The 22941-nt window shown below is 41.5% G+C and overlaps 1 protein-coding gene across 1 annotated transcript in view; it reads right to left on the bottom strand.

The window, feature by feature from the left end:
- Window positions 1-3261: 3261 nt before the first annotated feature.
- The window catches only part of naa30 (N-alpha-acetyltransferase 30, NatC catalytic subunit), a 58077-nt gene continuing 38397 nt past the window's right edge, over window positions 3262-22941 (bottom strand). Inside the window, exons 3-4 of the mRNA XM_038779779.1 lie at window positions 15275-15330; window positions 3262-5734 (exon numbers count right to left, since the gene is read on the bottom strand). Of these exons, the coding sequence (XP_038635707.1) occupies window positions 5597-5734; window positions 15275-15330 (194 nt within the window). The 3' untranslated portion in view covers window positions 3262-5596. The remainder of the gene's footprint in view (window positions 5735-15274; window positions 15331-22941) is intronic.

Genomic DNA, 22941 nt, shown 5'->3' with positions numbered 1-22941 from the left:
ATTTAACATTTCTATATTCAGAAATAAAGTTATCAATGCTCATTACCTAGAGGTTGTTACTTAGACCTCCTCAATAGTATAGCCACTTACAGAACTGACTCATCTAGCCTCCTGATGTGCTGAGTGAGAAAGTAGCCACACGTTATATTGACTCAATCTTCGAATTTCTGCATTCTGAATTTCTGTTGAGCTGGCTCAGCTCCTCCACCAGTAAGGATTTTGGAAGCTTTATTTATCAGAAAAGTTTCACTTAGAGTAATGATCTCAAAATTTCTAATCAAACCCTTTATCAATTTTCCCACCAATTTACATTCGATAGTCTGGCAATTTAACTGTTTATCGGATCACAGATTGGCTTCTGCTATTGGGTTCTTGAACTTTGAATTAAGCACAAAATGTGAAGTGAAAGAATACTGATTTCTTTCATTTTTTGTCCTGCTTTCAAACATTTCTACACTATAAAAGATCAAATAGCACTTTTCATCTAACCACCTGACATCCCAAAGCATTTTATAGGCAAAGAAGCACATTGAGTCTAGTCACTGGTCAGTTAGGAAATTTAATGTGCAATATTTTGCACTAGAAAGGTCCACTGAAAGATAAACAACCTGATCTGCACCAGTGATTAGCTTTTACCCATAGAAATCCTCTTGGAAACATAGAAAAAAAAGAATTCACAATGGAAAGAAATACCTCACTGTTCAGGAACAGCAAAGGAATGATGGAGAAATCAATGCACTGTTGCAAGCAGAGAGGAGTTACTCAAGCAAAGAGTCACTATTAACTTCAACTCACCACAGGCTTAAAGAAACATTTGCTCTGAATGTGAAATAGATCAGGGATAGAAAGCAGAAGTGTACAGTTGTTTTTCCAAACTGAAGAGAAACGCCAATTGTGTTCTCTAGGGGTCAGATGATGACAACTGCTCTTTTTGATATATATTGACATGGACTTGAGTACTCAGGAGATACTTTCAAAACTTGCACAAAACCTTGAAACGCAGCAAGCAGTGATGAGGATAGTAACAGACTTTATTCAGAAGGACATGGGTAGACTGGGGCAATGTGCAGACACATGACTGATTAAATTTCATGCAGAGACATGTTTGGTAGGAATAACAATGAGAAGGGACAGTATAAACTACAAAAAACGAAGCATGGTGTTCAAAAGCAAGGAAATTATACTAAACTTTCATAAACCACGTTTAAGCCCCAGCTGGACTATTATGTTCAATTCCAGGCATCTTACTTTAGGAAGGATGTCAAGGCCTTAGAGAAGGTTTAATGGTGGTTTGCCAAGACGGTATCAGGGATGAAGGACTTCAATTATACGGAGAAACTGGATAAACCGTTTTTCTTGGAGCAAAGAAATTTGAGGGGAGATTTGATGGAGAGGTGCTCAAAATTATGCAGAGCTTGATGAAGCAAATAAAGATAAACTGTTTCCTGTGGCAGTAGGGTCTAAAGGTGAGGATACAGATTAAAACAGATGCTGGATATTGTAAATAAAAACAAACAAAATTCTAGAGACTCAGCAAGTCAGGTATGTTTCTGTAAAGAGAAACAAAGTAACATTTCAGGTCAATGACCTTCCATCAGAAAGCTGTTCTGATGAATGGATACAGATTAAAGGTGATTGGCAAAAGAACCAGGGAGTGTCATGTGGAACCAAAAATTACACAACAAATTATGTGGAATGCACTGCCTGAAAGGGTGGCAAATGCAGATTCATTGGGAATTTTTAAAAAGGAATTGGATTGGAAAGAAATTCCAGGGTTATAGGGGAAAGAGGTGGAGAGTGGGACAAACTGGATAGCTCTACCAGAGAGTTGGCACTATCACAATGGGCTTAATGATCTCAAGCTGTGCTGTGCAATTCAATGATTCTAATTCAACAATTTGCATAGTGCCTTCAACATAATAAAATGACAAAGCTTTTTATAAAGGAATTATAAAACAGGATAGAATCAGATACAGCAATATTAGGAGTCAAAGAGCTCGGTGTCTTAAAAGGATGCAAGCAAGGTAGAGTGGTGAAAAAGGTTGAGAGATGGAGTTCTAGAACGGGGGGGGGGGGTCTAGGAAGCTGAAGGCACAGCCACCAATGGGGATGTGATTACAATCAGGGATGCTCAACAGGCCAGAATTAGAGGAGCCCCGATATCTCGTGGGTTGGAGGCTGCAAAATTAGGGAGGGGCCAGGCATTTTTGAAAACAAGGATGAGAATTTAAAATATTGAGACATTGCTCAACCTGGAGCTAGTCTAGCTCAGTAAGTACAGGGATGGAGGGTGAATGGGATTTTTTCCCAATTTTGGACTAAAACAGGTTTACGGAAGACCTCAAGTTTAGAGAGAAAAATGGGGAAGGCCAACCAGGAGTCTGCCAGAATCTTGGTCTGGAAGTAACAAAGGCATGGATGTGTGTTCCAGCAAACGGCCGGAGGAAGGTACAGAATTGGGCAATGTTACAGAGATGGAAAGGGCGGCATAGTGGTTAGCACTGCTGCCTACGGCACTGAGGACCCGAGTTTGATCCTGGCCCTGGGTCACTGTCCGTGTGGAGTTTGCACATTCTCCCTGTGTCTGCGAAGGTCTCACCCCCACAACCCAAAAATGTGCAGGTTAGGTGGATTGGCCGTGCTGAATTGCCCCTTAATTGGAAAAAAATAATTGGGTACTCTAAAAAACATTTTTTTTAAATGTTTTAAATGTTGTGGAGATTGAAACTTGAGGTCTTAGTTACAGATAAGGCACAGGGTGTGTAGTTCAATGTTGCATAACAGCCTGGTTCAGCCAAAAACAGTTGCCAGGGCGAGTGAGGGTCGTACGTAATGAGCAGAATTTGAAGATAATGCCTTCAGTCTTCCCAATTTAATTGGAGAAATTGCTGATCAGGGTGTAACGCAAGTAGATATATATTTTAGAGACATAAGGAGTCACGGGAGGTAGTGGTGAGGTTCAGTTCGTGTTAGTGCACATCTGGAAATGATAGTGATTTCAGATGACGTTACTGAGGGGCAACATGTAGATAAGAAATAGAAACAGGCCAAAGATAGATCTTTGGGGAACACCAGAGATAGCTGCATGGCATTCATCTTAAAATGCCCCTTTACTAGGAGATAGCTGCATGTTCTGTTTCTGAACAGCATCAATAAATCAAAAAGAGCTCTCCTTTGTGAAAATGAATACATCATTTTCTTTGGCTACGATGATAAACAGCTCCACGGTACAGAAATTTCATAAGATTGAACATTATAACATCTAATAAATGTGGGAGTTATTTATTGCCATCAAATCCAGCAAAAGATTTGCTATTGAAGAATGTACTTTATAGTACACTTACATACTGCACAGTACAACATTAAAAAATAGAGAGGTAAACTCTGATAAACAATAGACCTCCATTTCCCTGTTTTTGGAAACTTTACAATTTATGTTGTAATTAGGGATATTTAGAAATGCTGATTGAAGTAGTTCTATGATGAAAGAGTGGTTTTATATGGCTTTCAATAAACCATAACCAGGTATATAAATGACAACTGCACCTCATAGTTTTACAGTGAGGGGCTACTGCATTATGAATAGGCAAACATTTGTGCTAAATCAAAAGCTACCAGATAGAATAAATTTGTGTGAGAAACACTGAGCACATTTGGAAAATGTCACATTCCCAAAGGGTGAATTTATCACAATAAAACCTGAAATTGTATTTATAGAGCATCAATTTGCAAACTGAGATTTGTAGTCATTTTAATTTCTTTGAAATTCCTATGGAATACAACAGGAAATATCCTGAGATGAAGCATTTTAACCTGTGAAATAATAGTGATAATACTTGGGTATTGGTTTGATACCTGCACAGTACGAATTGACAATATGCTATCAAAAATATTAAAATCTTTTTTTCCCCCACCACAGAATTTCAGACTCTTAAAACCACTTTTCACTTTATTTTACAGCATCTTACAAAGTTACAAACATTGCAATTGCCGTTTACCCCTTTCCTGCAGCTTTTGTCCTGCTCATTGAGTAGGAGGGACAGCAGTGAAATTCAGCAACATTTATTGACTAAATAGAAGTCCAATCATTCAACACAGAAATAATTATCGATCTTGAAAAGTTGCCCGATCTCATTTACTACCTTTAACTCCAGTAAAACTGTATGGCCAAGTAATCATGCTGGTTTACATAAACCCAAGGACTTATTCCATCAAGTGTACTCTGCTCCCAATCTCCATCTGATTTTTATCTGATTTTTATACTTGTAAACTGATGAAAGTATCAAATCCATTGTTCAGTGGCCATCTACCCTTTGAGAAAATAAGGCAGATTAAATTACTTTTGAACCATGAAAAGCAGTACAGTCCCTAGTCGCTCATGTATTCAAGGGTGAAAGCATTCATGAGCTCCAAAAGGAAAGAAAGCTTAGCTGCAGAAGGCATACAGACATTGAACTGAAATTGGGTAATATGCACTTGGAATTTATTAATCAATCTCCTTTAGAAATGGCTAACGTGTGCACCTGATGGGTGAGGACCCTATAGCTAATCTCCTTGCATACTTGAATGGACAATAAAGTGTCCCACTCATTTTTAAAAATCAGCCTTTCAGTTTCCATGAATTTGAATAGATTTTTGGTTAAAATCATATAAACATACAATCTACCATTTAAAAATGTTCTCGATTTGAACCAGAAAGGTGCTTTATATAGGATCAAACTATGGCTGTGTACAAGGGGACATTAGGAACAGCAGCTAATGGACGTTTCTCCAAAATGAAGTCCAATTTCTCTGAAAACAATTACCAGATATCTCCTAAGGCAGTAATAGCTATGCTTCAGAGAGAGAAAAAAAATCCTAATCAAAAAAAGTGGAGTCACTCCCAATCAAAATCATAGTTTAAATAAAGGTAAAAAGCATTGTTGCAAGAATGTCTGGAGGGAAAAAATGCATGCACTCAAATTAGGAATGAGACATTTATGCATATCTATACAGGCACTGGCAGCGCAAAGTTATTTTGTTGTTATGCTCTCTCACACACAGACACATGCACACACAAACTCCTAACATGTGTTTTCTTCATTCACTGAGGTACCAAGAATTATTAACTGGAAAATTTAATATGAAAAATAAAATCTGAATAACAGAATCAACACCCTTTGAGGAGTTCAGTATTTAATCTGGCAAATTGCTGTTTGAAATGTTGGTGCAGTCCATGAAGAAATCTCAACATACAAGCTTTCTGGAAGCCACAAAACATTTTCCCACCAATAGGTCATTTGAGACGTCGTCTACTGAAAATGACAGGCAACTTTGTTTCTTTCCTCACACTTCACTGAAATGATGCATCTCAGAACTGCTCCATCTTTCTGGTACCACAATTCATCCATGAATATTTTGACAATTTTTAAAGAAAAAAAAATCCTTTTTTATTTAGCACAACTGCGCCATGCCATAGTGCAACAAATGTATGTGACACTCAATGAGACACAGACAGAAAAGAGCTGCATGGAAATAGAGTCCTGTTGCAAAGCAATTCTCTAAAATTGCAGTGCATGCAAAAAGAACTCATCTTGAACTCGTTCTTTATAGTTCTCTAACGTAGCCACAGTTTAAGACGCAGTGCATCAACTCCATTTAAGTAATATCTGAACAGCCTTTTGTCTCTCACAAATCCAAGATTTTCATAGAGTTTCAGGGCAGATTTGTTTGTGATCTCAGTTTCCAGGACAACCTAGATTTAAAGAGAGAGATAAATCAATTAGGATACCCAGTGTTCATTTCATCTATTTATACTAAAATTACAAACATCACAATTTTGCAAGTTCGCATTTTGTTGAGTACTAGATATTGTATTTCATATAATTTATAAGATGTTGATTAAACAAAAAGCTGAACGTTACATAGTTTAGGTATTGTGAATTGTTCCGATTCTCTTGCATTGAAAGATTCATGAATTGAAAATAATGTTTTTTGTCACTCTCTTCATGGGAACAAATAAATCGGTGTTGTTCTTTCATCTCTCATACCCTTTTCACCATTACACTAGAAGATCATGGTTAATGGGACTCCTATCCAACAAAAATCTAGCCATCTCAGCCTTGAAAGTTCCAAATGACAACTTTTTTTCAGCAGGGTCAAGGGAAAGAGTTCCAGACTTTGACAAACCTTTGTGCAAAGAAACACTTCCCGATTTCACGGCAGAATGGTCTAATTTTATGATGTCTTTTTGTTCTAGAATTACCCAGAGGAAATAGTTTCTGTTTATCATATTGATTCATTTTATCACTTTAAACACTTGGGATTAGATCATTGAACTCAAAGGAATACAAGTGAGTTTTATGGAGCCTTAAATCATAATTTAACCTTTTTAGCCTTCAAATCATTCTGATGAATCTAAACTGCATCCCTCCAAAGCAGATATATACTTCCAGCAGGGAGTTACCCTTGCTATTTGATCGACATTTATCCCTCAAATCAATACAGATTTGCTCACCATCATATTGCTGTTTGAGAATTTGCTACGTGTAAATTGGTGCCATATTTTCTGCATTACATCAGCATCTACACCTCAAAAGTAGTTCATTGATTGTAAAGCATTTTGGGATTTCCTGTGGTCATGAAAGTCACTATATAAATGCTAGTCTTTCTTTTTTTATTACTTTACGGAGATGCGGTTCTCAAAGCTGAATTTTGCACTCTATAGGATCGGAACAAGATTATCCAACTGAAGCATAACTTTCTACCGTTCTGCATTCCAGTTCTCTTAAGGTAAAGGACAACATTCCATTAGCTAATTTGACTGCTTTTTGTACTGGTCCATGATCTTTTAAGTAATCTGCACTTGGACACCCAAATTTGCATTTCAATACTTCCTAGTTTCTCACCATTTAGTAAATACTCTGAGTCTTCCCCACATGGACCTCAATGTGCTAACCTCAACATAGGCCATCTGAGTTTTAAAAAAGGACCTGTCAGAGCAGACAGTTCTCAGCTATCCAAATATAATGCTGCGTCCAGCGAAGTGAATTTTGCCTGAATGCTTATGGAGTTGGCTTCAAGAAGGTCACAAATGTTTATTTGATGGTCCTCCCATTGAATCGGACGCAGTGGGGATATTGCTAATGAAGTTTCTCTAGTACTCAGTGGTTGACACATAGTCCAGGTCTTACTGCAGTACACAATTGTGGTGATGGCAATTGCTCTAAACATTAGAATCATAGAATTTACAGAGCAGGAGGCGGCCACTCGGCCCATCAGGACTGCACCGGCCCTTGAAAAGAGCACCCTACTTAGGCCCATAGCTCCACCCTATCGCCTTCACCCAATAACTCCACCCCAATCATTTTTTGGACACCTAGGGCAATTTAGTACAGCTGATCCACCTAACCTGCATATCTTTGGACTGTGGGAGGAAATCCACGCAGACACGGGGAGAACATGCAGACTCCGCACAGACAGTGACCCAAGCCGGAATTGAACCTGGGACCCTGGCACTGTTAAAAACAGTGCTAACCACTGTGCTACAGTGCCGCTTTTAAAAAATTCATTCATGGGATGTGGGCCTCACTGGCTAGGCCAACATTTATTGATCTTTCCCAATGGCGTTCAAGGGAATCTGGCGTCACATGTAAGCCAGACCAGGTAAGGATGGCAGATTTCCTTCCCTAAAGGACATTAGTGATGGATATGTACAACTATCGACAGTGGTTGCATAAGTCATCAATACACTTTTAATTCAAATTTCAGCATTTGCAGTGGCATGATTTGAACCTGGATCCCCAGAGCTCTGGTCTGGGTCTGTAGATTCCCGTCCATTAACATAGTGACAATGCCACCACCTCCCCTTTGTTGCTTGAGGCCACCTTTGGTTTAAAAATTTCTCTGCTGTTGTTTGTAGAAGGCTGAGCTGGCACAGCTGATCCGGTGCCAAGTCTCCGCTTTACTGGTGGCCCTTTGAGGTTGCTGCCAAGATATGGAAAGTGCTCAACATATTCCAGTCTTTCCTTCAACATATATGGGAGGTGGAATATTTGGCTGACCAATAGTGGATGGATACAGGAGTTTTGTTTTTGCAACATTCAAGGACAGGTATGTAGAATAGAAGGGATCGAGGATGGCTTGTAAATCTGAGTGTAGAGTAGACAACAGCACAGTAATCACCTGCAAACTATAGATCACGTATGTCTATGTTGGTCAGTTTAGCTTTTGTTCAGAGGCGACTAAAGTTGACTTTTTCGAGGCCAGCCATTTTCAAAGTCAGGGTCGTGGCCCGGCGTATGTCGGGAGGGCCGCGTAGCCATCCATCTCGGTGTTCCCGATCATGGGAATTAACGTTCAACAGCCACAGCAGCCAACGCCGGCTGCGAGCAGCATTACAAATGTGGCCGTGACCAGCTTTAAAAATGTGTGCTCTGCGTATGCGTGCCCGCTCATCACTGCGCATGGCTTGAGCCTAGCGAGAAGCACCGTCTCCTCCTGACAGCAGCGCCATGACTCAGGAGAAGATTTTTTCTTAAATTCAATCAGTCTTCCTGCCTGAAGCGAGGCAGAGAGCAGGTCAAGTGCCTCGAACACTGATGTCATGTTCTCTGGGCACGATGACAATTCATCCATTTTATCAGCAACAAAAAAGCAACAGGACTGAAAAATTTAAAATGGATTGTTTTGTAATAAGAAAAAGAGAGGGCGAAAGACACAAGCAGGCCAGGATCTCAGAAATAAATCTGCTGGAGAGTCCACAGCAGTGGTGATGTGAGCTGTTCAGGGGAGTCCACAACAGGAGAAAGCAGTGTTGGTGTGAGCTCCAGGACCTCTGATGAACAACACATGCAGAAATGTAACATTGAATGACAAAACGTGTGAGATTGTGAGGACCAAGCAGGCTCACCTGTCGCATTAAAGATAAGTGAAAATGCTGGGTCACGAAGTTTGGGTGGCGTGGGTCGCAAGTGTCGGCAGGCGTGGGTCCCGAAGGCTGGCCTGTTGGTAAAAATGGGTCCCGCAAAAAAAGTTTGAGCAACACTGACCGAGGCGGTAGTTAATACTGATACCAGAGGGCAGTTGACCTTTGAGGAGGTGAATAGTAAATTGCAAATAGTATGGGGGGGCTTTCACACAGCTATATTGAATTTTGATGGCATGTGTTTCAGATCTCTAAAACAATTGCAGTCATATCATCCTGAAGCAATTGGAGGATTGTGAAGAAGTTTCTTGGACATGCAAATCTTGGAGCACAATCCATAGAGCCTCACAATTTACTGAGTCAACTGTTTTGATCAGGACGGTGAATACAACAAAGAGTTCCTGGCATACTTCTAAACATTTTTCTTGAATAATCTTCACTGGAAAGTCTGAAGGCCAATGAAGATGTCAAGGAAAAGTTTCATTCAGACCTTGATGAACCTCGATACCATCCCAAGGGAAGATATTCTGGGGGACTTTAATGCCAAGGTTGTCAGTGATTCATATCATGAACAGATCCATTGAGAAAAGAAGGGTGCTCAAAGTCAATGCAAATGTCGTCTCTGGAAGAATTTCCTCAGTCATATGAAGTAAGCTATTCAGAAGAATCTATGTCAAGATTTCCCTGCTATGGACAAGAGGGAAATACCTCAATGGATTGACAGCATGATTTATCACCCTTGAAGGTAGCTATAATTGTTGCATTCCTTAAGTCTGGTGGGTGGGGGTTGGGGGGCTTTTTCATCCCTGGATCCTGAGGATGAGATAATGGTGTCTTGATGTGAACAAATGCCAATGGAGTAGAGCGCAGATTACTTAATTTCATCCCACTGTTCAAGAACTGATTTGGATGTGTGAGGTTTTTCCAGACTGGTTGAGAGTTGTACTTTGAATTTCTCTCTTCAGTTGGGCTAATTTTAGACTCGGACATCAACTTTATTCCTCTTGCACCTTTGGGCCTTGTGACATCTAGGTGCTAGGTAGAAGTTCATCACCATTTGAACACATCTATCATCTGTTCAGCAGGCACCAGGCCCCCTGCATGGATTGAGTGGTACGGACATCACTTAGACCCAAACAATGCAATTATCCACGGAGCATTAATGTTTTGATCTCGGATGCCTTCACCTGGCTTTGTATTTGTTCTTCTGGTGAAAATGTGTGTTCGCTATCATGAGGACGTGCAGAGCACATTTCATTAACAAGCAGATGGATTTTCATCAGCTTTCCGCACTCTGCTTTGCCCAATAGTTCCACTCCTGATTATCAGAGTCACGACCAAGCCGGACATTGAAGTTGCCCAGAAAAATAATCTCTTCTTCTTTTGTGATTATAGTGAGGACATCATCAAGGTCAGGATGGAGCTTTCCTCATCATTACTGGATCAAGGGTGTAAGCAAGGATGACGCGAACATATTGGTTAACAGACTTTCATTAATACAGTTGGGGAGTTCTGTCAATGCATCCTTCTGGAAAGCAAAACCAACTTTGGGGGCAGAAAGGTCACGCTCAAAATTTCCAGTAGTAGGTGTATCCCCCTGCCAATATTGACAGCTCATGTGATACGATATAGTTCTTCGTTCCGCACAGTCACACTCTTAAGATTATCCACAAGTTTTCTAACATTCCAAGTTGAAAAACATAAACATAATAGCCTATTGTAGGGCACCTTTACTCGCCTGCTTTGAATATGGAATCAGCAGAGAGATCCTGAGTGGACTGCTCAGTCACAGACGCTGCTATCCCAAAGGTGTCCAATGTATGTCATTTGTGGGGAGATTCTTGTCGAGGGCCACCCAGGTTCACAGTCCTGTTCTTGTCCCCAATCCCCTAATTCTCCACCACCTAGTAAATAGGACTCAGGCCTGTGTATGACTTTACCACAGGGACATTGGGGGGGCCATCATTGTCTACGCAATCTCAATGGGTTGGTGAGATTTTGTGATTTGTCAAACCACAATGACCAGGACTACCTTGCCACTGTAGCCTTCTTCCACCTTTGCAGCTGATAAAACACAGGGTCTTCCTTCCCTGTACTGCTATTGAGAACTTTTTGGACCGCACTTTGTCTGACACCCCCTACGCCATCAGTGGCCCAGCCAGGTGCAAGAAGCTCCCTAGTAGCATTGCTCCAGAGTTCACTGGGGCGCACAGGCATCTCCACCAAGTCAAGGTGACGATCCATGGAAGGCCATGCCAAAACATTACCCTGAGACCCATCAGCTTTAATTTTGTGTGATAACCTCATGCTGAATGCTTTTTGAAAATTCAAATACTAGTAATTAAATCCACCTACGAGTTACATTCTGGAGAAACTTGAACCTATTTTCAAACATGATTTTCCTTTCACATATCAGTGCTGACTCTGCTAAATGTTATGATTTTGGTGTCCTATAATCATATCCCCAGCAATAGATTTTTGCACTTTCTCGACTACTGATGTCAGACTAAGTGATCTCCAGTTCCCCACTTTCTCTCTCTCTCTTTTCTTGAATAGCAGCGCAATGCTTGCTGTCTTCTAGTCCAAGGGGTTCCTTCTTGAATCTAGGAAATTCAGGAAGATCAAAACCAATGTACACACTATCTCTTACAACCACCTCTTAAAATCCAAAAACATTAGCCATCAGGTCTAGGGAATTTATCAGTTTTTAGACCCATTAATTTCTCCACTACTATTTCTTTACCATTACTAATTTCTCAAAGTCCCTCATTCTCACTACAGCCTTAATTCTTTACTATTTTCCAATTTTGTGTTATGGTGATGATCCATGAGAGGTCATGCTAAAATGTGCAGATTAGGTGGATTGGCCATGATAAAATTGCTCCGTAGTGTCCAAAGATGGACAGGTTAGGTGGGATTACGGGGATTGGACAGGAGTGCTCTTTCAGAGGATTGATGCAGACTAAATGGGCTGAATCCTTCTGCACTGCAGGGATTCTATAATATATTACCCTAGACCCATCAGCTCCAATTTTGAGAGATAACCTTGTGTGACATATTGCAAATGCTTTGTGAAAATTCAAATACAGGTACATTAAATCCACTTCGCCCCATCCTCTCGCCAGTTACATTCTGAAAAAAACTTGTCAAACATGATTTCCCTTTCAAGATATTTGTTTACTGCTCCTGCCTTATTCTCTTTTCTCTGCCTCTGAAGGATCCACACTGTATTTGCTAATCTCTTTCCTTTCACTTACCTACAGAAACTTTTACAATCTGTTTTCGTCTCGTCAGTTTATTCTCATGTTCAATTTTCTTTCTTTACGTTCGTAACCTTGATGTAATATTGGATGCTGAAGTGAGCTTCTGACCACTGATCCGTGTTATCACAAATATTATTTCCTCCTCCGCAACATTGTGCCTTCAGCAACCTTGGCCCAAAGGTCTGGAATTCTGTGCCTACATTTCTCCAACTCACTTCCTTCCTTCCTTCTTTTAAGACTCCTCTTAAAACCTACCTCTTAGATCAAGCTTTTGGTCACTGGTCGTAATATCTCATGGTTCATTTTGCTTTGTAATGTTATGGTGTCTTGGCGCGTTTAATAAGTTATAAAAGCATTATACAAATATAAGCTGTCAATTCCTTGGTCATCCTTTGCCAAATTCTAAAATTTCCCCAATCTTTAGCCTTATTATGTTTGGCTATGATAAAAGTGTAGCCACCTGGGGTGGCCACGTCCCGATTCCAAAATGGACATTCGCAAAGAGTACAGGGAAAAATGGACAGTACTAGGAAAACAAGTAGGTGCAAGGTTTGCCTGTGGATTGGAACTTGCAGGTCCCAGACAGACCGATACTAGAAGCCATTCGCATAGTAATGAGCTATCTCCGGGGACAAAAGAGAAACATTTAAGCAATCGGTACCAGGCCAGACTCCCCGGCGCCAGTGGAGACTAAAACAAAGGCAGGCCAACGGTTACCTAGAGCCCGCCCAGTGATCGAGAAACGACCCCTTTATTGGAGAGAATCGATACAAATGATTGGGACCAAGTCCAGGAACCGCCCAGAAGGGTGCAAAACCCTTTGGGGTATAAAGAAGAGTCCCCAAGGTCAGAGCGCTCTCTTCTTCTTCACCTTCACCTTGGCTTTTGGCTCTCAGCGACGAGAGGCCCGCTGAGCACCAGCCGAGTAAGTCTGAGATCAACGCACGCTACAAGATAGGCGCTCCTAGCTACTATTCTATACCAGTTCGGTGCCAGCAGTATCAGAACTGGACAACGGCCATTGTTCCTCTGACTGAGTGGGCGCCCAAAGCAAAGTATAGGCTTTTAGTAGTAGTTGTAGTTTAGTGAGTAGAGTTTATGCACGAGTAATAATTGACTGTGTGTAAATAAATGTACATTGATTTCAAACTTACTAACTGGTGTATCAAGTCATTGATTAGTATTCGGTTTTGAACCTTGTGGTGGTATCAGAAAGATACCTGGCGACTCTTGAGAAAAGGTAATTAAAACAGAGCAAATTAAGGAAAAGCATAACGAGCAACAAAAGCTCCTCGATTTAATCTAATACAATGTAGAACTTCACTTGTCAGCCACAGCATGACTACTTTCCTGATGGGTTTTTATTTCTCAATGGAATGCATATTCATTGCAAATTGTGATGTATCAAACATTTTTAAACATTTATCATTGCTTATCTACCAGTATATCTTTTAATGTAATTTCTCAATCTACCTTATTCAACCAACCCCTCATAATAATAATAATCTTTATTAGTGTCACAAGTAGGCTTACATTAACACTGCAATGAAGTTACTGTGAAAAGCCCCTAGCCACCACACTCCGGCACCTGCTCGGGTACACCGAGGGAGAATTCAGAATTTTCAATTCACCCAATAAGCATGCCTTTCGGGACTTGGTTTGCTTTGTTCAGTTTCAACGCCCTAGTTTCAGACTTAACTAAACCACTGTCAAGCTCAATCGGAATTCTACCATATTATAATCACTCCACCCCAGAGGCTCCTTTACTAAAAGGTTAATAATTAACCCTGCTTCTCGTATTGTCCAATGCCAGATCGAAAATAGCCTGTTTCATAACTGGGTCTTTGACATGCTGATGCAGAGAATTATCTTGAATGCATTCCATGAATTCATCCTCAACACAATTACTGCAAATTTGGTGTGTCCGGTCTGTAAGATTAAATTCCTCCTCGATAACCGAATTAGCGTTGGTAGATGCACCTCTACTTTCCTGATTTATAGGCTGGCACTCCAACTGCTGTTAGACATCCTATAAACTACCTCCATCAGTACTTTGTTCTTTACTGCTTAGCTCTACTGGAAATTATTCTACATCTTGATTTTCAAAGCTAAGATTCTCTGTATTATTTTTACCCCATCCTTTATTATGGAGGATTACTATCCACCACCCACCCCATCTTTTTACCATTTTGCCTACAGCTTTTGAAAGTCAAGTATGCTGGAATACTTGGTTCCAAAGCTTGGTCAAGCTGCGTCCACATCTGCTTAATGGCCATTAGATTAAACTGTACTAATTAATTCAGCTATTTTGTTCCAAACGTTTTGCACAGATATAGTGCCTTCGCTTTCACATTTTTCCCTCATGTCATCCTAGTCACTAATGCCCTTACCTTTGTGAAGCTCTCTGTCGCTTTCTAATCCACTGTGGTTATTTTGTTTAACCAAAATTGTTGCAGCCTTGAAATTCCTCTCATTACTTTCAAATTTACCTTTTCCTGAATCCTCCTACCTCCACCCCTTTAAAGGTTGGCGTTGCTGCTTATAAGGAGGCAGCAATAGGTGACTTGATGGGTCCTTCAGGTGATTTTAGATGTAAATACATATGCATATAAATATTACCATTTTACTCAGTGAGAACACACCTCAGAATGTTTGGACTACACAAATTCAGTGCCCTCTTAACTCCAATGGAAGATGCTAGCCACTCATTTGATACTTGATTTGAACGTTTTACTGTAATTTAACCTGACTCCCTATAATTACTTAACTTTACTAGGTCTTGGTTAGGCAAAACAACCTAGAGTAGGGAACCACTTCAACTTCAGGAAAAACTAGGTGAATCCTATGTATGCAAATCTATGTCCTGCTGAATGCCAGGATTGGAGGTTGGTGGGAAACAGGATTGGGGAGAATGGAGGAAGATATCCTCACTGCTGATCACAGATTATCAATGTCAATCGCAAGATCAGCTGAGAGTCTCGGGAACAGTGGATATCTATTGAGGAGAGGAATATAAAAGCAATGCAAAGCAAATAACAAAAAAATACAGTCGATGTGAAATAAAGAAATAGAAATACAGCTTTGCGGAAGACGCAGCATTTTGTACCTCATCACAGTCGCCTTCTACCATGGCATAAATTGCTTTCTTCACCAGATTTGTGCCTGGAAAACAAAATTGTAACATAAAGTGTGCAGTTATTTCATCAGTACACCTGAAAAGTAACTCTGATCTCCAAAATGCAATATCAACTGAACGAATAAATGGTGTGGTCAGGAAGCTTAGTCATCCAAATAATTTTACACTGTTTGATGGCCGTCATGCAGCTATAGAGAAACAAGGCAATCAACTGGCAATTATTTGATTTTTAAATGTTGTGTATCACACGATCAGAAAAGACATACGGAGTAGGAGTAATGACCGCCCTTGACATCAAGATAGCATTTGACCGAGAGTGGCATCGAGGAGCCCTTGCAAGGCTGAAGTCAATGGGAATCAGGGGGAAAACTTTCCACTGATTAGAATCATACCTAGCCCAAAGGAAGGTTGTTGTGGTCATTGGAAGTCAATCACTCAGTCTCAGTACATCGCTTCAGAAGTTCCTCTGGGTAGTGTCCTAGGTCAACCATCTTTAGCTACTATCTTCCCTCCATAAGTTCAATAGTAGGGATGTTCGCTGACAATTGCACAATCTTCAGTACCATTCACAACTCCTCAGATACTGAAGCAATCCGCGTCCATATGCAGCAAAACCTAGACAGCATTCAGGCTTGGGCTGATAAGGGAAGTAACATTTGCAGTATGCAAGTGCCAGGCAATGACCATCTCTAGCGTGAAAGAATCTAACCATTCCACCTTGAAATTCAATGGTATTACCATCACCAAATCCCCCACTACCAGCACCCTGGGGTTACCACTGACTAAAAATTGCAACAGACCAATCACAAATATTTTGGCTACAAGAACTGGTCTGAAGCTAGAAATCCTGCGGTAAACAATTTAACTTCTAACTCAAAGATCATAAGACAAATCAGGAAAGTGATAGAATACTGTCCTCTTTCCCTCAACGGGAACAGCTTCAACAACACAGAAGTTCAACACCATCCATGACAAGGCAACCCGTTTCACTAGTGGCCCATCCGCCACCTTAAATGTCCACTCCCTCCACCACTGATGCACAGTGGCTGCAGTGTGTACCATATAGAATATGCAGTCCAGGAACACACCAAGTCCCCTTCTAAACCCATGGCCTTTACCACCTTGGAAAAGGGCAGCATGTGCATGGGAACGCCGCCACCTGTAAGTTCGTCTCTGTGCAACAAATCACACTAACTGGGAACTATGTCACCATTCCTTCAGTCACTGGGTTGAAATCTTGCAACTCTCTCCCGACCAGCACTGTAGGTGTACCTACACCACATGGGCTGCACTGGTTCAAGGTGGCAGCTACCCAACACCCATTTAAGGGTAAATAAAGGGCAAGCAAATGGTGGCCCAGCCAGTGACACCCATATGCCATGAAAGAATAAAGAAAGCGGCCGAGAGGTATTCCAAAAATTAGAAAGTGGAGAAGCAGCCGTGGGCACTTGTCTGACGTGCAAACTCTTTGGAGATCACTCCTATTTGTAGCTCAACAGTATATTGCTCCTTTTTACTCCTAGAACCAGATTCAACGAACAAGGGCAATACCAATTCTGGTATAAAAATCTTTGATCAGGGCAGCACGTGGCACAGTGGTTAGCGCTGCGGACCCGGGTTCGAATCCCGGCCTTGGATCACTGTCCGTGTGGAGTTTGCACATTCTCACCATGTCTGCGTGGGTTTCACACCCATAATCCAAAATATGCGCAGGCTAGATGGATTGGCCACGCTAAATTGCCCCTTAATTGAAAAAAAAAATAATTGGGTACTCTAAATTTATTTTAAAAATAAGATATTTTTTTTTTTTATTTGATCTGCCTTCAGTGTATAGAGCAGGGGTGGGCAAACTACGGCCCGCGGGCCGCATGCGGCCCGCCAAAGGAATTTCTGCGGCCCTCCAAGTCATTAAAAAAAAAAAAAATTTTTTTTTAAATTTTTTTTTTTTTTTTTTAAATTTTTTTTTAAGGTTAATGGGGGGGCTGTTGGGTTACTTACTAGTATAGGGTGGATACGTTGACTTGAGTAGGATGATCATTGCTCGGCACAACGTCGAGGGCCGAAGGGCCTGTTCTGTGCTGTACTGTTCTATGTTCTATATAAGGCGCCCAGAATCATAACCGGGTGAAGTAATTATTTTACTTAATATACTATGCGGCCCTTTGTGAATTGTGAATTTCTGAATGTGGCCCTTGCATGGAAAAGTTTGCCCACCCCTGGTATAGAGTATAGGAAAAAGAAATCAGAATGTCACTAAGACGGGTGGAAATTCAATACTAACCCGGTTCAGCCTTAAATCACCCTTTAATTGAATTAATCTCAAACTGTAACCAACCTTCTCATCAAATGTTTTAAACCAGTTAAACCAGTGGAACTCTGGAACCTATGATGATGATGATAAATAAGAATCCTTACACTTCAATCAAAGAGCTTGAGCAGCAATTCTGGGTCTGTACAACCCAACCAAGACAGACAGGCACTAGATATAGAGTGTAACACTTTCCAACTGCATTGGCCCAAGTTCAGAAGCTAGATGATCAAATCAGTTCACTGCACAAAAGCAAAATACAGATGCTGAAAATCTGAAATAACAGAAAATGCTTGAAATGCTCAGCAGATCAGGCATATTGGGTTGAGTGAAAGGGAGTTTACATTTCAAGGTTGATGACATCTTCTGATACATAGATATAAAGAAGATAGGAGCAGGAGGAGGCCTTTTGGTCCTTCGAGCCTGCTCCGCCATTCATCACGATCATGGCTGATCATCCAACTCAATAGCCTAATCCTGCTTTCTCCCCATAACCTTTGATCCCATTCTCCCCAAGTGCTATATCCAATCGCCTCTTTAATATATTCAAAGCTTTAGCATCAACTGCTTCCTGTGCTAATTGAATTCTACAGGCTCACCACTCTTTGTGTGAAGAAATCTCCTTATGTCTGTCCAAAATGGTTTACCCTGAATCCTCAGGCTGTGACCCCCTGGTTCTGGACACACCTATCATTGGTAACATCTTCCCTGCCTCTATACTCAAAACCTCTTGCAATGAAGGCCAACATATCATTAGCCTTCTTTACTGCCTGCTGCACCTGCATGCTTACTTTCAGTGAATGGCGCACAAGAACACCCAGGTCCCGTTGCACACTCCCCTCTTCCTATTTACAACAATTTAGGTAGTAATCTGCCTTCCTGTTTTTGTTTCCAAAATGAATAACCTCACACTTATACAAAGTCATCAACCTGAAACATTAACTCAGTATCTCTCTGCAGAGATTGGATTTGTTTATTGTCAGGTGTACCGAGGTATAGTGAAAGTATTGTTCTGTGTACATTCCAGGCAGATCATTCCATACATGAAAAAGAAACGTAGGGCATACATAAATACACAATGCAAATACATAGACACAGGCATCGGGTGAAATATACAGGAGTGTAATACTACTCAGTAGAGAAGGTGTGTGATGAGATCAGTTCAGTCCACAAGGGGGTCATTTAAGAGTCTGGTGACAGAGGGAAGAAGCTGTTTTTGAATCTGTTACTGCATGGTCTCAGACTTTTGTATCTTCTGCCTGACGGAAGAAGCTGGAAGAGTGAAGAAGCTGGGTGGAAGGGGTCTTTGATTATGCTGCCCGCTTTCCCAAGGCAGCGGAAGATGTAGACAGAGTCAATGGATGGAAGATGGGTTTGCATGATGGACTGGGCTGTGTACATGACCCTCTGAAGTTTATTACTGTCTTGGGCCGAGCAGTTGCCATACCAGGCTGTGATGTAGCCAGATAAGATGCTTCCTATGGTGCATCTGTAAAAGTTGGTAAGAGTCAATGTGGACATGCCACATTTCCTTAGTTTCCTGAGAAAGTATAGGCACTGTTGTGCTTTTTTGGTCGTAGCGTCAATGTGGGTGGACCAGGACAGATTGTTGGTGATGTGCACACCGAGGAATTTGAAGCTGTCAACCATCTCCGCCTCGGCACCACTGTTGCAGGCAGCTGTGTCTGATACAGCTTCCTGAAGTCAATGACCAGCTCTTTAGGTTGGCTGACATGGAGGGAGAGATTGCTGTCGTTACACAATTCCACAAGGTTCTCTATCTCCCTCCTGTATTCTGACTCATCATTGTTCGAGATCCAACGCACTACGGCCGTGTAATCAGCAAACATGGATGGAATTCTAGAGCTGTTGGGGAGGGTTTAAACTAATGTGGCAGGGGGATGGGAACCGATGCAGGAAGTTGGAAGGTAGTAAAACAGGGACAGAAGCAAAAGGAAGTAAGGGGAAAAGTGCAAGGCAGAGAAGACATAGTCAAACATCTAAAAGGGCGACAGTACAAGGTACAGTGACTGAGGGGAGCTCAGTGAATAGGCCCAGTAATAACAAAAAGGAATAAAACTGGAGATGTTAAGATTCAAAACAGAGGTAAAAAAACCAACATAAGTGTACTTTACCTGAATGCTCGTAGTATTCGGAATAAAGTAAATGAGTTGATGGCACAAATCATCGTAAATGACTATGATTTAGTGGCCATTACTGAAACATGGTTAAAGGATGGTCACGACTGGGAGTTAAATATCCGAGGGTATCAAACTATTCGGAAGGACAGAGTGGATGGTAAGGGAGGTGGTGTTGCTCTGTTATTTAAGGATGACATCCAGGCAATAGTAAGGGATGACATCGGTGCTATGGAGGATAAGGTTGAATCCATTTGGGTGGAAATCAGGAATAGCAAGGCGAAAAAGTCACTGATAGGAGTAGTCTATCGGCCACCAAATAGTAACGATATGGTGGGGCAGGCAATAAACAAAGAAATAACTGATGCATGTAGAAATGGTACAGCAGTTATCATGGGGGATTTTAATCTACATGTCGATTGGTTTAACCAGGTTGGTCAAGGCAACTTGAGGAGGAGTTTATAGAATGTATCCGCGATAGTTTCCTAGAACAGTATGTAATGGAACCAACGAGGGAACAAGCGGTCCTAGATCTTGTCCTGTGTAATGAGACAGGATTGATTCATGATCTCATAGTTAGGGATCCTCTCGGAAGAAGCGAACACAATATGGTGGAATTTAAAATACAGATGGAGGGTGAGAAAGTAAAATCAAATACTAGTGTTTTGTGTTTAAACAAAGGAGATTACAAGGGGATGAGAGAAGAACTAGCTAAGGTAGACTGGGAGCTAAGACTTTATGGTGGAACAGTTGAGGAACAGTGGAGAACCTTCCAAGCGATTTTTCACAGTGCTCAGCAAAGGTTTATACCAACAAAAAGGAAGAACGGAAGAAAGAGGGAAAATCGACCGCGGATATCTAAGGAAATAAGGGAGAGTATCAAATTGAAGGAAAAAGCATATAAAGTGGCAAAGATTGCTGGGAGATTAGAGGACTGGGAAATCTTTAGGGGGCAACAGAAAGCTACTAAAAAAGCTATAAAGAAGAGTAAGATAGAGTATGAGAGTAAACTTGCTCAGAATATAAAAACAGACAGTAAAAGTTTTTACAAATATATAAGACAAAAAAGAGTGGCCAAGGTAAATATTGGTCCTTTAGAGGATGAGAAGGGAGTTTTAATAATGGGAAATGAGGAAATGGCTGAGGAATTGAACAGGTTTTTTGGGTCGGTCTTCACAGTGGAAGACACAAATAACATGCCAGCGACTGATAGAAATGAGGCTATGACAGGTGAGGACCTTGAGAGGATTGTTATCACTAAGGAGGGAGTGATGGGCAAGCTAATGGGGCTAAAGGTAGACAAGTCTCCTGGCCCTGATGGAATGCATCCCAGAGTGCTAAAAGAGATGGCTAAGGAAATTGCAGATGCACTAGTGATAATTTACCGAAATTCACTAGACTCTGGGGTGGTCCCGGTGGATTGGAAATTAGCAAACGTGACGCCACTGTTTAAAAAAGGAGGTAGGCAGAAAGCAGGAAATTATAGGCCAGTGAGCTTAACTTTGGTAGTAGGGAAGTTGCTGGAATCTATCATCAAGGAAGAAATTGCGAGGCATCTGGATAGAAATTGTCCCATTGGGCAGACGCAGCATGGGTTCGTAAAGGGCAGGTCATGCCTAACTAATTTAGTGGAATTTTTGAGGACATTACCAGTGCAGTAGATAACGGGGAGCCGATGGATGTGGTATATCTGGATTTCCAGAAAGCCTTTGACAAGGTGCCACACAAAAGGTTGCTGCATAAGATAAAGATGCATGGCATTAAGGGTAAAGTAGTAGCATGAATAGAGGATTGGTTAATTAATAGAAAGCAAAGAGTTGGGATAAATGGGTGTTTCTCTGGTTGGCAATCAGTAGCTAGGGGTGTCCCTCAGGGATCCGTGTTGGGCCCACAATTGTTCACAATTTACATAGATGATTTGGAGTTGAGGACCAAGGGCAATGTGTCCAAGTTTGCAGATGACACTAAGATGAGTGGTAAAGCGAAAAGTGCAGAGGATACTGGAAGTCTGCAGAGGGATTTGGATAGGTTAAGTGAATGGGCTAGGGTCTGGCAGATGGAATACAATGTTGACAAATGTGAGGTTATCCATTTTGGTAGGAATAACAGCAAACGGGATTATTATTTAAACGATAAAATATTAAAGCATGCCGCTGTTCAGAGAGACTTGGGTGTGCTAGTGTATGAGTCACAGAAGGTTGGTTTACAGTGCAACAGGTGATTAAGAAGGCAAATGGAATTTTGTCCTTCATTGCTAGAGGGATGGAGTTTAAGACTAGGGAGGTTATGTTGCAATTGTATAAGGTGTTAGTGCGGCCACACCTGGAGTATTGTGTTCAGTTTTGGTCTCCTTACTTGAGAAAGGACGTACTGGCGCTGGAGGGTGAACATAGAACATAGAACAGTACAGCACAGAACAGGCCCTTCGGCCCTCGATGTTGTGCCGAACAATGATCACCCCACTTAAACCCACGTAACCCGTATACCCATAACCCAACAATCCCCCCATTAACCTTACACTACGGGCAATTTAGCATGGCCAATCCACCTAACCCGCACATCTTTGGACTGTGGGAGGAAACCGGAGCACCCGGAGGAAACCCACGCACACACGGGGAGGACGTGCAGACTCCACACAGACAGTGACCCAGCCGGGAATCGAACCTGGGACCCTGGAGCTGTGAAGCATTGATGCTAACCACCATGCTACCGTGAGGCCCATTCACTAGGTTAATCCCAGAGCTGAAGGGGTTGGATTATGAAGAGAGGTTGAGTAGACTGGGACTGTACTCGTTGGAATTTAGAAGGATGAGGGGGGATCTTATAGAAACATTTAAAATTATGAAGGGAATAGATAGGATAGATGCGGGCAGGTTGTTTCCACTGGCGGGTGACAGCAGAACTAGGGGGCATAGCCTCAAAATAAGGGGAAGTAGATTTAGGACTGAGTTTAGGAGGAACTTCTTCACCCAAAGCGTTGTGAATCTATGGAATTCCTTGCCCAGTGAAGCAGTTGAGGCTCCTTCATTACATGTTTTTAAGGTAAAGATAGATAGTTTTTTGAAGAATAAAGGGATTAAGGGTTATGGTGTTCGGGCCGGAAAGTGGAGCTGAGTCCACAAAAGATCAGCCATGATCTAATTGAATGGCAGAGCAGGCTCGAGGGGCCAGATGGCCTACTCCTGCTCCTA

This window comes from Scyliorhinus canicula, chromosome 2 (assembly GCF_902713615.1).
Source record: "Scyliorhinus canicula chromosome 2, sScyCan1.1, whole genome shotgun sequence".
NCBI classification, from domain to species: domain Eukaryota; kingdom Metazoa; phylum Chordata; class Chondrichthyes; order Carcharhiniformes; family Scyliorhinidae; genus Scyliorhinus; species Scyliorhinus canicula.
This window is presented reverse-complemented; position numbering and strand designations above follow the sequence as displayed.